This window comes from Rhinoderma darwinii, chromosome 7 (genome assembly GCF_050947455.1).
Source record: "Rhinoderma darwinii isolate aRhiDar2 chromosome 7, aRhiDar2.hap1, whole genome shotgun sequence".
In the NCBI taxonomy this organism is placed as follows: Eukaryota; Metazoa; Chordata; class Amphibia; order Anura; family Rhinodermatidae; genus Rhinoderma; species Rhinoderma darwinii.
The window spans coordinates 57,181,221-57,195,630 of record NC_134693.1 but is presented as its reverse complement, the minus strand read 5'-3'; the positions used below and the strand labels follow the sequence as shown (position 1 = coordinate 57,195,630).

The following is a 14,410-nucleotide window of genomic DNA, read 5'->3' as shown; positions in this document are numbered from 1 at the left end:
GATGTCCTCCAGACTCAGCCGTGCAGGCGGGAGCGAGCGCCTCGTGCTGCGCGTCACTCCGGAAGTGCCGGCCCTGGCCTGAGTCACGGGGGAGACGGGGGCTCCTCTTCTCCTGCCCGTCCCTCTGGAACGCCGGTCCTGGACCTCTGCCTGCTCCAGCGGCCCCGAGATCGCCGGCATGGTGGACCGCGCCACGCCCGCTCCGGACGATTCTGCCCGATCCTGGTCCGGAGCGCCCGCTTGTCCCTGCAGCAGCGTCGCCACTCGCGCTCCGAGCCATCCCGGACCTTGAGAGGCCGCCGCGGCCCGCAGCAACTCCATCGCCTCCTCGTCAGACGCAGCAGGGATGGTGAACATGTTCCTGCTTCTGTGTCCTGGCGAAGAGAGGGAGAGCACAAACAGGAAACAGGTACATGCCCTTCAATCCCCACCCCTCATCCCCCAAGCCCTCCTGCTGTCCCCATCCTTGGTCTCTCATAGGCCAGCCAACTCTGTGTCCCTCCCATCTATTTTAGTCATGGAGGCCTCCCCTTATTCCTTTTTTTTCTTCAGTACGGCCTCTTCTATCTTCTAATGTTAGTACTCTTGTTACTCACATGTTTGTTTGTACTGAAAAAATACAAACTTTTTTTTCAATAGAATCAGTTGAAGAAAAAGTGAGTGCACCTCTAAACCTTACATATTGCAGTTGCCTGAAAATTTCAGTTGTCCTGCTGTGCTGTTGGCAGCCATGGCCACCTTCACGCAACTTTGTGACAAACAGGATTTTTTTTAAAAATTTATATATTTTAACTGGTTCCCGACCACTGGCTGTGTTTTTCCGGCCAGCGGTCAGGGTCCTTAAAACCCGCGCCATATACTTTTTATGGCGTGGGTTTTAACTTGCTGCCTGAGCGATCGGGCAGCTGAATGTCGGGTTCTCCGGCTGTCAGTGACTACCGGGGACCCTGAGGAGAGGATAGAAGCAGCTATAGGAATAGAGGCAGAGGCCGCGCAGCTGTCTCTATTGGTCCCGGTGTTCACGTGACTGGTCACATGATCGCCAGGTACCATTAGTGGCAGACTGCTGCTGGGTCTTACAAGACCCAGCACAGCCCTATTAGTGACAATCGTCACTATGAGAGGGCTGATTTCCCTTGTAACTGGGGCTGCTGTGCAGCTCCAGTTACAGTGGAAAAGCATGGTGTAAAAGAAAGAAAAAATATATATAAAGTCCCCCTAAGGTCTTTTTTGACCTTTGAGGAACAAAACATAATAATAAAACAAGAAAATTAAAGTAAAGTAAAGTGCAAAAAAAATTCATAATAAATACACATAAAATACCCACCCCAAAAAAAGTGTTCCCCTGTCAATCTTTGTCGTAACGCTAGCCCGGACCCAATTACCCTATTATAGACATGTAATATATTAAAATATACGGTAGACAATGACGATCACAAATAAAAAGTCTATTTTGGGTAAAACTATGTTATTACCAAAAAAAGTAGCTGAAAAGTAAAAAAGCTTTTTTTTTTTACTATTATTTTCAAACTTTAAGAATAAAAATTCTAAAATAGCAAAAAGGATGTGTATAAAAATGATAAAAAAATAAACCTACATTGTCTACGAAAAAGACATTCTTAAAAATCACGTCGCTAGCCCAACAAATAAAAAAGTTATAGCCGTTTAACTAAAGCATGCCAAAAATGGCTAAACGGTGTCTGGTCCTGAAGGATCAAAATAGCCCGGTCCTGAACTGGTTAACATATATTTGCGCATAAATCTCACAAACAAGCAGAGGTTTACACACAAAAAACATGAAAAATAATACATCAAGGTGTGCAAATTTTATTTACAGTATACCACAAACGTCTACATCAGGGTTCAGCAACCTATGGCACGTGTGCCACAGCCTGCATGCGGGACATATTTGCTGTGTTATATCTCATCCAGAGTCAATACAGCCGTCTACCAGGAAATTTTCGAGCACTTCATGCTTTCCTCTGCTGACAAGCTTTATGGAGATGCTGATTTCATTTTCCAGCAGGACTTGGCACCTGCCCACACTGCCGAAAGTACCAATACCTGGTTTAATAACCACAGTATCCCCGTTCTTGATTGGCCAGCAAAACTTGCCTGACCTAAACCCCATAGAGAATATATAGGGTATGGTCAAGGGGTAGATGGGAGACACCAGACCCAACAATGTAGACGAGCTGAAGGCCGCTATCAAAGCAACCTGGGCTTCCATAATACCTCAGCAGAGCCACAGGCTGATCGCCTCCATGCCGCGCCGCATTTATGCAGTAATTCATGCAAAAGGAGCCCCGACCAAGTATTGAGTACATATACTGGACATACTTTTCAGTAGGACAACATTTCAGTATTAAAAATCATTTTTGAAATTGGGCTTTTATAATATTCTAATTTTCTGAGACACTAAATTTTGGGTATTCATTAACTGTTACCAAAATCATCAACATTAAAAGAAAGAAATGCTGGAAATAGATCACTGTATGTAATGAATCTATATAATATATGAGATTCACTTTTTGAATTGAATTACTGAAATAAATTAACTTTTTGATAATATTCTAATTCATTTAGAAGGACTAGTAAATTAGCTGGCGCCGTAATCGTATTAATTGGTAGAATAAAGTTAGCATGCCATTTTTACAGTACGGTGAAAGCCGTAAAAACTAAACCCCTCAAAATATTGAGGAATCACAGTTTTTTTCCTATTCCTCCCCACAATTTTTTTCCAGTTTGCCAATATATTTTATTATACAAAAAATGGCGCCGTAAAAAACTACAACTCGTCCCGCAAAAATCAAGCCCTCATATGGCTTAATCGACGGAAAATTAAGAAAGTTATGGCATTTGGAATGTGGGGAGGAAAAAATTAAAATGAAAATAAAAAAATGGCTGTGACGGGAGAGGGTTAACTCCTTAAGGACCGGGCCAATTTTGGCCTTGAGGACCGAACAATTTTTTTTATATTTCCCTCTTTGCATCCCCGCAATCGTAACTTTTTCATTTTTTTGTCCAACGAAGCTGTATGAGACTTTGTTTTTTGTGGGCCGGGTTGTACTCTATGTAGGTAGATTTACATTATCGTTTAGTTTATATGCATTTTTATTTAGGCAAAAATGTAGAAAAAAAGCAGTTCCACTGAAGTTTTCAGTTTTTTTTACACCATACACCGATCATCAATAATAACATTATACATTTATTGTACAGGTTGTTACGGACATGGCGATTCCAAATATGCGTATATTATTTCATGTTTTGGGACTTTTGAAAAGTATATTTATTGTAAAAAATTTGGATTTCTGTGTATCTTTTTAAAAAAAAATTTTTTGTTATATTTTTATATGCCAGTACATTAGCCTGTGTACTGATTGTACACAGGCAGTTGTTAGGGCATACCTCAGTATGCCCTAACAACAGGAAATATGGTCAGACAGCCCTGGGGTCCCTCAATGGATCCTAGGCTATCTGCCCGTACCAGGTATAGACATCGATCGCGTCACAGGGATTTCCTGTGACGCGATCAAAGGGGAGTCCACCTTCTCAGTATCACTATGAATGCCACGATCAGTTTTGATCGCGGCATTCAAGGGGTTAACGGTGGACAGAAGAGGTTAGAGCGGGGCTGCGGCTGTGTATTACAGCCGTTACAGCCGTTGCCCCGCTCATCATGGCGCGCGGGCACTGGCTGTCACACAGGATGAGAATACTCGTCCTATTGTGCCAAGTACTCGCCGCTCAGGATGTGTATTCTCATCCTGTGTCGGCAGCAGTTATACAGTGATTAGAAGTAAAAAGTGCATGAGAATTCAACTTTGCGACTAAAATGCGTACTCAAGCAAACCCATGGCCTGGTTAAGTAGAATCGTGTGTTGAATGCGTCACTTACCTCTATTCTAAAAAAAAAAAAACTTTTTACTTCCCAGAAAACACACAGGAAACGAGGTTGGATTTAACACCTTCCCAACCGCCCACTGTCTTTTGACGTCAGGCGGTGCGGGTGCTTAATCTACAGAGACGTCTTTTGGCGTCGCTGCAGATCAGGCTGATGAGCGCTCGTGTGAGCACTCATCCTCTAAGCAGGAGCTGTTACTAACAGCTCCTGATCTTAGAGCAGCCTCCTGAACACAGCTGGAGTCGGTAAACATTTGGACCCCAGCTGTGTAACCCTTTGATTACCGTGGTCCGTGACCGCGGCATGATCAAAGGGAATTCCCCTCTTTGATCGCATCACCGGGATTCCAGTGATGCGATCAAACACTGGGGAATCCCTCTGCAGTCAGACCTGGGGACCTACAAAGGACCCCAGGGCTGTCTGTTCCGTGTGCCTGCTGTTCGGGCACACTATGTGCTGCCCGATCAGCAGCCTGTGTCATAGTGACACAGTGTAATGTATTAGCGTACAGAAGTATGCTAATAGATTACAAGTAAAAAATAAAGTTACAAATAAAGTTATCCCTTGATGGGATTAAAAAAAAAAAAAGTAACAAAACAAACAAATAAATAAAAAAAGTCCCAAAAAGAGTCTTTATTTTGCATTAAATACATTTTATTGCCCCTACATTAAATAAAAGCAAAAAACCTACGCATATTAGGTATCTACACGACCGTAATAACCTGAAGAATTAATCCAATGGGTTATTTAGCGTGAAACGTGAACGGGATAAAAAATAAACAAAGAAAACTATTTCGAGAATCGCTTTTTCCTATATTCACGCCGTAAAAAAAAAATTTTTTTACCCCCAAACTGTGGGAAAAATAAAATACTATTTCTCTCGCATAAAACAAGGCCTCATACAGCCACGTCAATGAAAAAATAAAAAAGTTATGGTTGCTGAAACGCAGAGAGGCAAAAACAGAAAAATTGAGCTGGTCATTAAGGTCTTTTCAGGCCCGGTCATTAAGGGGTTAATGGCCACAGCAGCCGTTTATTTATAAATAACCTGAAAAGGTAAACATATCCAAAGATTATAAAACCTTGGGAATTCTCCACCATAGAATTCCCTCTAATAAATAATTTGACCCTACATGGGTCAGGATGTTTATAAACATAAATAATAAACATCAATAATAAATAACAAATGTAAATCACCCATATTAACACACACTAAGACAGGGGAAGTCCTTGAAGTTATTCCTTTTTTTCGCTGTGGCGGGGGGAGTCCTTGAGGTTGGTCAGTACAAACTGGTGGGGGGGTCGCATCGGGGGTATGCGTCCTCCAAAAAAGGAATAAAAAGTCTTCCACCATTATTCCTTTTTTGGAGGACGCATACCCCCGATGCGACCCCCCCACCAGTTTGTACTGACCAACCTCAAGGACTCCCCCCGCCACAGCGAAACAGGCCCTTGATCACCTCAAGCCTGTGAGTCCCGCCAAACGACCATTGCTCTTTCAATACCTTCCGCCAGCGCCAGACTCCACAGATCCATACCAACCTCGTTGAGGTGCACTCCGTCACCCCTCCAATAACTACCCTCACCAGACTCCAAATCCCTGTGGCGAACGCAAACACCCCCATTCCTGGCTACAAAAGCCGAGACCGCCCTGTTGAGCTTTATACATGCCTTATTAATCCGGTCAACAGACCGCGCCAAACGCCAGTGCTTCCTGGGAACAATGTCTGACCATACCACGACCAGGCCCGGGTGGGACACGCACAAACAAAGCAAATCGTGCCGAATATCCGGAACCAGTTCACAGAAAGGGCGGACGCACAGGTCATTCCCGCCAACATGTAAGGCCAGGATCTCAGGGACCCGGTCTAACTGAGAATACCGCTGAAACTCAGATAAGACCCCACTCCATAACAAACCTCGGAATTCTAGCCAATACAGTACTGCGTCCTATGGGATCCTAAGTTGACGGCCGTTAGGGCGAACATCCGCCCTCAGAGCACCCCAATGGATGAACGAGTGCCCCAATATCCAAACTAGGCACGGGAGGGGATCTGAAATGAAAAGAAACATACACGCACGTCCATAAGCACACAATCCATTAAACAACACATCATAACCCACCGCCACACAAAATCAAATACAATTTGACAAGTCATTAATTACAACAAATGGGGCCGAACATATGACCTAAACCTATTAGATTCCCATCTCCCAATGCGTTGGACTCCTGCTTCATCCAAACCCCAGTGAGACACCTCAGTTGCCTCGCCAATGCGGAGAGAATGTGACGCATAGCCATCCGGCCTAACCCCTGCCGCCGCCAAACATTTTTTAAAAACTGCGCCAAACTGGAATCTGGAAAGAAAAGTACCATCCTCATGGCGTAGCAAAGGGAAATCCGACGCGCCGCTATAAGGCCTGAAATCGCCCATACAACGCAACCGTCGGGATAGCAAACGCTTACCCCAGCCCAATTGATCCGTTTTTGACCGAAGCAAGAAAATTTCCAACCTGTCCTCGTACAAATCCACGTCATCATGCCTAAGCCCCCCCCCCCCCCCCCCCGCTCGCGAAGCGCTAGGAGAGACGAGCTCACCCAGCCGGAAAGCTCCAAAAAACGCCAAGGAAAACGCGAGCCTAAACAACCGTACTTCAAACATTGAGCGACACACCACCTCAACCGCCGAACCGAGCGAGCAAAGGAGGGAAAAAGAAACAGGCCGCCTAGAGTCTAACGCTGCCCTGCCCCGCCGTAAGCCTTTCAACGCCTGCCTAACTAGGAAATCCTTAGTGACGTCTACTAACCCCACAGTTTTAAACCAAAAGCTAACGCCGAGACAAATTTATTAACCTTTGCCACTGACTGTCCTGCCTCATACGCCTCCCCTAACCAATACAAGAGAGATACCATCCTGTCCCTGTCCATATTGACATCACCTAAACTTCTCACCCACTCTTCCCACTGACTCCAACTGGCCAAGTAAGAGGACCAGGTGGACCCCACCAAAGACCACTCAATCAACCTGCCTGCTGAACGGAAACCAGCTCCCAAAAGTGATCCGGGCAGGCCGTGCCGATTGGTTCTGCACCCGGTGCCAGCTGACGAAATCGGTCCCACTGTGAGCGAGAAAGAGCGTCAGCAATACAGTTATCCACCCCCGGCACATGAGCAGCCACCACCCACACATTCAATGACAAACATAACAACACAGAATGCCTTAACAATTGTACCACAGGTGGAGAAGACGCCGAGCCGACGACCCAGCTGTGCCGTGAGCAGAGCTAGCAGGGGGGGAAGCAACTGGCGCCAGCTGCGCTCCATTCTCCTTGCCGCCGGAAGTTGCAGAAGTGCCGGGAGACTGCACTCAGAATTCCCTCAGAATGGGGAAAGCAGGAAGAAGGCAAAAGACATAACGTCCCACCCCCATGCTCCACCCTGCCTCTAACCATAATACTGACCCCCTCCATTTGAACTCTCTTTGAACCCCACACTGAACTTCTAACCTACTCTCTCATAAGCCTGTCGTGGAGGCCTCCCCTTACTGTCTTTTAGGCGGCAGTGCGGCTTTATGCAAATAAGATGTCTACGATCACAGGTGCTTGTATTAAAGAAATGCCCAAACTACAGGAATGCACCAACCAATTTTTGCATGCAAATTAAATTGGGGATTGTATAGGTAAATTATTTTAAATACGGAGGATTTGAGGATACGGGCTAACTTCACAAGGGGTATCTTCTATTTAGGAACAGGACACGGCACGGCTGGCATCAATGCTGTTCTTGCCTCCCTGCATTGTTTGCAAGTCCTCTTATAACTTGCTGATAGGATTTTGATGAAACAGAGTCTTGTACGTGTTGAGCACATGTATGTAATGTAAGGATAGAAATGCTGCTTTGAATTGAGAGCAGGAATTTATCTCACCCTCTCTTTTTCTATTCTTTTTGCTGTATTAGGGTATGTTCACACGGCCAAATTTCAGACGTATACGAGGCGTATTATGCCTCGTTTTACGTCTGAAAATACGGCTCCAATACGTCGGCAAACATCTGCCCATTCATTTGAATGGGTTTGCCGACGTACTGTGCAGACGACCTGTTATTTACGCGTCGTCGTTTGACAGCTGTCAAACGACGACTCGTAAAAATACAGCCTCGTCAAAAGAAGTGCAGGACACTTCTTTCAGACGTTTTTGGAGCTGTTTTCTCATAGACTCCAATGAAAACAGCTCCAAAAACGAGTTGGTAAAAAAATGAGTTGGTAAAAATGCGAGTTGGTAAAAAAACGTCTGAAAAGCAGGGTCTGTTTTCCCTTGAAAACAGCTCTGGATTTTCAGACGTTTTGGTTGACTACGTGTGAACATACCCTTAGGGTGATAATCCTCTACAGGGGCAGCGTCTTGCTCTATCTTTTGAAATGTGTGTCTTAAACAAGGGACTAGATTTTATATGAGATGATTTGGGGGTCCCACAGATTTTCCATTAATGCCAAGGTGCTAAAAGTTCTCTGTGTATGACTTTTCATGTTATGGGTGTCTCATATACTATATTGTACAGTAGTACAAAAATAATATTTCCTGTACAGTGCATGATTTTTTTATTTTTAAGTGTATCTTATTAACAGCTTTATTATAAATATCCTTTTTTTTTATTTACAATGATTTTTTTTATTTTTTATTTCTGGCTTAACATTTTTGAGGTTTTGAAATGAATGATCAGTTTCCTATAAAGTAATAATCTCACTTTACTATATTTTTATTTTACAATAATGGAACAATTTAAAATTGCAAAGTGAATGTATGTCATTGCACATATTGGAATATTTTAACTGGTATTGTTGACAAGGATCAGGATTGACTGGATAACATTTTGTTTTGAATATATGAAAATAAATAGAAATGACAGGGTGAAAATAATAATTTCATGTTTCAGAGCCATGTACTGTAAAGGAAAAGAACATGGAAGAAAATAATATACAGCTAAGGTGGAAAGCTGATAGAAAACTTTACAGTAAACATGGTGACCGCATAGACTTTACTTGTAAATATGGATTTGAAGCTCCTCCTGACACTCAGATGATATTTTATTGTGAACAAGGAAAGCTGCAATATCCAAAATGCTTCAAACGGGGTAAGTGTCATAACATAGTCATGTACACAAGGTGTTCCTATTTATTACTGCTTACACCGAGGAACACTGCGGCCAATGGTGCGACAATTGCTTAGTTGCTACATGCTTGATTTTATTATTACATGTCTGCAGTAAGCTTGCTTCTGTCACCGTATATATATTCTAGACTTGCATCTGGTGCGGTATCTATGCAGTAAGCTCATCTACGCACTCCGCTTATTCTGTTACTATATTCACATGCTTAGGTCTCATGTACACGACCGTAAAAACTCCCGTTATTACGGGTCGTAATTACGACCCGTAATAACTGGCTCATAGACTTCTATTGGCCACGGGTACCTTCCCGTTTTCTTACGGGAAGGTGCCCGTGCCGTTGAAAAAGATAGAACATGTCCTATTTCAGGCCGTAATAACGGCACAGACAGCCCATAGAAGTCTATGGAGCTCCCGTAATGACGGGTGACTACGTGTGTGCACCCGTCATTACGGCAGCGTTGCTAGGCGACGTCAGTAAATAGTCACTGTCCAGGGTGCTGAAAGAGTTAACTGATTGGCAGTAACTCTTTCAGCACCCTGGACAGTGAATTCCGATCAGAATATAGAGCAACCTGTAAGAAAAAAAAATAAAAGACGTTCATACTTAACGAGAACTTCCTGCTTCCTCCAGTCCGGTCTCACGCCCGTTGCCTTGGTGAAGCGTCCCTCTCGACATCCGGCCCGACATCCGTCCCGACATCCCTGGATGACGTTTCAGCCCATGTGACCGCTGCAGCCAATCACAGGTCAATCACAGGCTGCAGCGGTCACATGGACTGCCGCGTCATCCATGGAGGTCGGGCTGGATGTGAAGAGAGGGACGCGTCACCAAGACAACGGCCGGTAAGTATGAATTTCTTTAACTTTTATTACAGAAAGGGCTGTCCCTTCTCTCTATCCTGCACTGATAGAGAGAAGGGCTGCCGATTAGTGCAGTGCTATTTTGCAGCCAAAAACGTGCCCGTAAATACGGGTGGAATACGGGTGACACCGGATTCATATTTACGGGCACGGGTCCGTAAATACTGGTGCAAAACGGGTCGAATACGTGTGACACCGGACCCGTATTTACGCCAGTATTTACGGGTGGGAAAAAATACGGTCGTGTGCATGAGGCCTTAAAGTGTATATTCACAAATGCCAGAAGTCTAGCAGCCAAAATGGGGGAGCTGGAGGCCTTGGTACTGGCGGAACATATAGATATAGTTGGTGCTGCTGAAACATGACCGGACTCTTCACATGACTGGGCTGTAAATCTATAGGGTTTTACAGGGTTTCGGAAAGACAGGACAAATAGGAAAGGCGGTGGAGTATGTCTGTATGTGAGAAGTGATATGAAGGTGAGTGTGGAAGAGACAATAGTGGGTGAAGGTTGTGAGGAGGTTGAAACCTTGTGGGTGTAATTACAAATTACTTTTGATGTAATCTATAGACCCCCCAATATAACTGAGGTGATGGATGATCAGCTATATAAACAAATAGAGCGGGCTGCACAGGCTGGTTCTGTAGTGACAATGGGAGATTTGAATTACTATTACTAATATTAATTGGTGTCATAGTTCGGCTTCAACTGCGAAGGGGAGACATTTCCTCAACCTGTTGCAGGAAAATTGTATGGCCCAGTTTGTGGAAGACCCGTCTAGAGGTGAAGCTCTGTTGGATTTTGTCATTTCTAATAATGCAGATCTTGTTGGGAATGTCACTGTTCGTGAAAACCTCGGTAACAGTGATCATAATATAGTTATATTTTACCTATACTATAAAAAACAAACACAGGCTGGGAGGGCAAAAACACTTAATTTTAAGAAGGCAAATTTCCCCAGAATGAGGGATGCAATTCAGGATATAGACCAGGAAGAACTAATGTCAAATAATGGTACAAAGGATAAATGGGAGATCTTAAAATCTACTTTATATAATTATAGTGCAAAATTTATTCCTATAGGTAACAAGTATAAACGAATAAAATTAAACCCCACATGGCTTACACCTTCTATAAAAAGGGAAATATATGACAACAAAAGGGCATTTGAAAAATACAAAATGTAAATTATAAAGAGCTTACTAAAGTATGCAAAAAAGTAATAAAATCTGCAAAAATACTAAATAAAAGGCAGGTGGCCAAGGACAGTAAAACAAATCTCAAAAAATTCTTCAAGTATGTAAATGGGAAAAAGACGTTGCCTGAACATGTAGTACCCCTAAATCGTGATAATGGGGAGTTGGTCACAGGGGATCAAGAGAAGGCAGAGTTACTAAATGGGTTATTTAGCTCTGTATATACAACAGGACAAAGAGCAGCTAATGTAGCCGGTGCCAGTGCTGTTAATACATCAGTTGATATACCGAATTGGCTGAATGTAGATATGGTCCAAGCTAAATTAAATTAAATAAATGTGCACAAGGCCCCGGGAACAAATGGGTTACACCCTAGAGTTTTTAAAGTTCAGTTATTTCTGTCCTCCTCTTTATAATATTCAGGAATTCTCTGGTGACTGGCATAGTGCCAAGGGACTGGCGCAGAGCAAATGTGGTGCCTATTTTCAAAAAGGGCTCTAGGTCTTCCCCGGGTAATTATAGACCAGTAAGCTTAACATCCATTGTGGGGAAAATGTTTGAGGGGCTATTGAGGGACAATATACAGGATAATGTGACAAAAAATTGTATTATAAGTGACAGCCAGCATGGATTTACTAAGTACAGAAGTTGTCAAACCAACCTGATTTGTTTTTATGAAGAGGTGAGCAGAAGCCTAGACAGTGGGGCCGCTGTGAATATAGTGTTTTTGGACTTTGCAAAGGCATTTGACACTGTCCCTCATAGACGTCAAATGGGTAAATTAAGGACAATAGGTTTAGAAAGTATAGTTTGTAATTGTATTGAGAATTGGCTCAAGGACCGTATCCAGAGAGTTGTGGTCAATGATTCCTATTCCGAATGGTCCCCGGTTATAAGTGGTGTGCCCCAGGGTTCAGTGCTGAGACCACTATTATTCAACTTATTTATTAATGATATAGAGGATGGGATTAATAGCACTATTTCTATTTTTGCAGATGACACCAAACTATGTAGTATAGTTCAGTCTATGGAAGATGTTCGTAAATTGCAAGCTGATTTGGATACACTAAGCGTTTGGGCATCCACTTGGCAAATGAGGTTTAATGTAGATAAATGTAAAGTTATGCATCTGGGTACCAACAACCTGCCTGCATCATATGTCCTAGGGGGAGCTACACTGGGGGAGTCACTTGTTGAGAAGGATCTGGGTGCACTTGTAAATCATAAACTAAATAACAGCATGCAATGTCAATCTGCTGCTTCTAAGGCCACCAAGATATTGTCCTGTATTAGAAGAGGCATGGACTCACGGGACAGGGATGTAATATTGCCACTTTACAAAGCATTAGTGCGGCCTCATCTAGAACATGCAGTTCAGTTCTGGGCTCCAGTTCATAGAAAGGATGACCAGGAGTTGGAAAAAATACAAAGAAGAGCAACAAAGCTAATAAGGGGCATGGAGAATCTAAGTTATGAGGAAAGATGAAAAGAATTAAACATATTTAGCCTTGAAAAGAGACGACTAAGGGGGGACATGATTAACGTGTATGAATATATGAATGGCCCTTACAAAAAATATGTTGAAATCCTGTTCCATGTAAAACCCCCTCAAAAAACAAGGGGGCACTCCCTCTGTCTGGAGAAAAAAAAAGTTCAATCTGCAGAGGCGACAAGTCTTCTTTACTGTGAGAACTATGAATATATGGAATATTCTACCGCAGGAGCTGGTCACAATAGCAACAAAAGCTGGTTTTAAAAAAGGGTTAGATAATTCCCTAGAACTAAAAAATATCAGCTCCTTTGCCAATGTGTAGAAATGTTGTTTCATCCGTTCCCTTTTCCCATCCCTTGGTTGAATTTGATGGACATGTCTCTTTTTTCAACCGTACAAACGATGTAACTTTTTAACTATGTAACCTATGCAGGCAGGGTGTGTGGGTAATGGCCAGTAAATGTGAGCACCAAACTCTCCCCATGAGGCACGCCTCTAATGTGTTTGCGTGTCGTATTATCCTCTGTTTGACGTATATGTCAGTAAAAAGCTCCCGACTTATATGTTAAACCTAGGCTGCAACACTGTTAAACGGATACATTATGAACTGGGGTCACAAACGTCTCCATTAAATAGATACTATTATAATCTATAGTTATCGGGTGCCACTGTTAGGCATCCAGTTAATATATTAGTCGCCTATGGGCTATAATGGCATACGCTTAACGTTTACGTTATAAAAGCCTATAGAACAGCCAGTGACGTATATGTTACATTTATACCTGTGATGCATGCCATAAAGTGGCATACTTCATCCATAGGCTCCCGTGTTAAGAAAACATCTAAACTGTGGTATACATTTTTTTGCAGGTTTCAATGGGATTAAATAGCGTAGTTTACAACGCTAATCCATCCTTCAAAAGAAGTCAGGCGGAGGCCAAATGGACAAACTTTTTGCCGCCGTCGGGCTAATATAGCCGTATGGACATGTTTAGCTGTACGTAAGGAGTTTTCCCGATGTACACGTTAAACGTAGTGCAAAAATGTGATGTTAACATTGTGTAATCAAATATTACTTCGCCAGACACACAGAGGAGTCTTCAGAGGTTAAAGGTCTTTAAGTTGTTTGTGCGGTGAAATGTGTGGGGGTGGGCAGGTAAAAGTGATTTATGTGTTTTACTTTTACTTCAGGTAGACAGGCAGCAATACAAATTATCCAGTGTATATTTAGGTAGCTGTCAGTAGCAAGTCAGAAAGGGGCTTCTGATCTTAACTCCGCTATTTATTTTCTCTTTTTAAAAAATTCCCATGGGGCAGCCATATTGGAGACACACATTTCCTTCCTGTATTATCTGTATGGACATTGCAGCAGGGTATGTGCGCTGTATGGCAAATGCAACAAGTGGGAGTTAATTATCAGAAGTGTCAATAGAAGAATGCAGGAAGTGATGGATTACGCCCCCCTCCCCAGAGACAAGAAGTGACAGGGAAGATGCATGTAGAGCCTTATCTGTATATATAATATTACTATCCTGCCTTATAAAGCCCTCCAGCAGTACAATAGAGCATGTGGAGAGTTACACATAGTGACAGTTAAATACAACAATACAATTGATCAGTTTATTTCTGATATATCCTGATATGTGATCTTATGTGTTAGTTTATATCCAAATCAGGACAGCAATATAATAGATCCTTGAATATGTTTCAGCTGAATACTCTGCAAAAGGTAAGGGCAACATATTACAGGGACAGGTCTGTTCTCCTATTACCAAACCAATGAAGATGC

General features: G+C 42.9%; 1 protein-coding gene across 2 annotated transcripts in view; it reads left to right on the top strand.

The window, feature by feature from the left end:
* The window catches only part of LOC142657900 (complement factor H-related protein 4-like), a 170,058-nt gene that overhangs the window by 20,433 nt on the left and 135,215 nt on the right, over positions 1-14,410 (top strand). For both annotated transcript variants that reach the window (XM_075833423.1, XM_075833422.1), the window contains exon 3: positions 8,838-9,035. In XM_075833423.1, the coding sequence (XP_075689538.1) occupies positions 8,838-9,035 (198 nt within the window). The remainder of the gene's footprint in view (positions 1-8,837; positions 9,036-14,410) is intronic.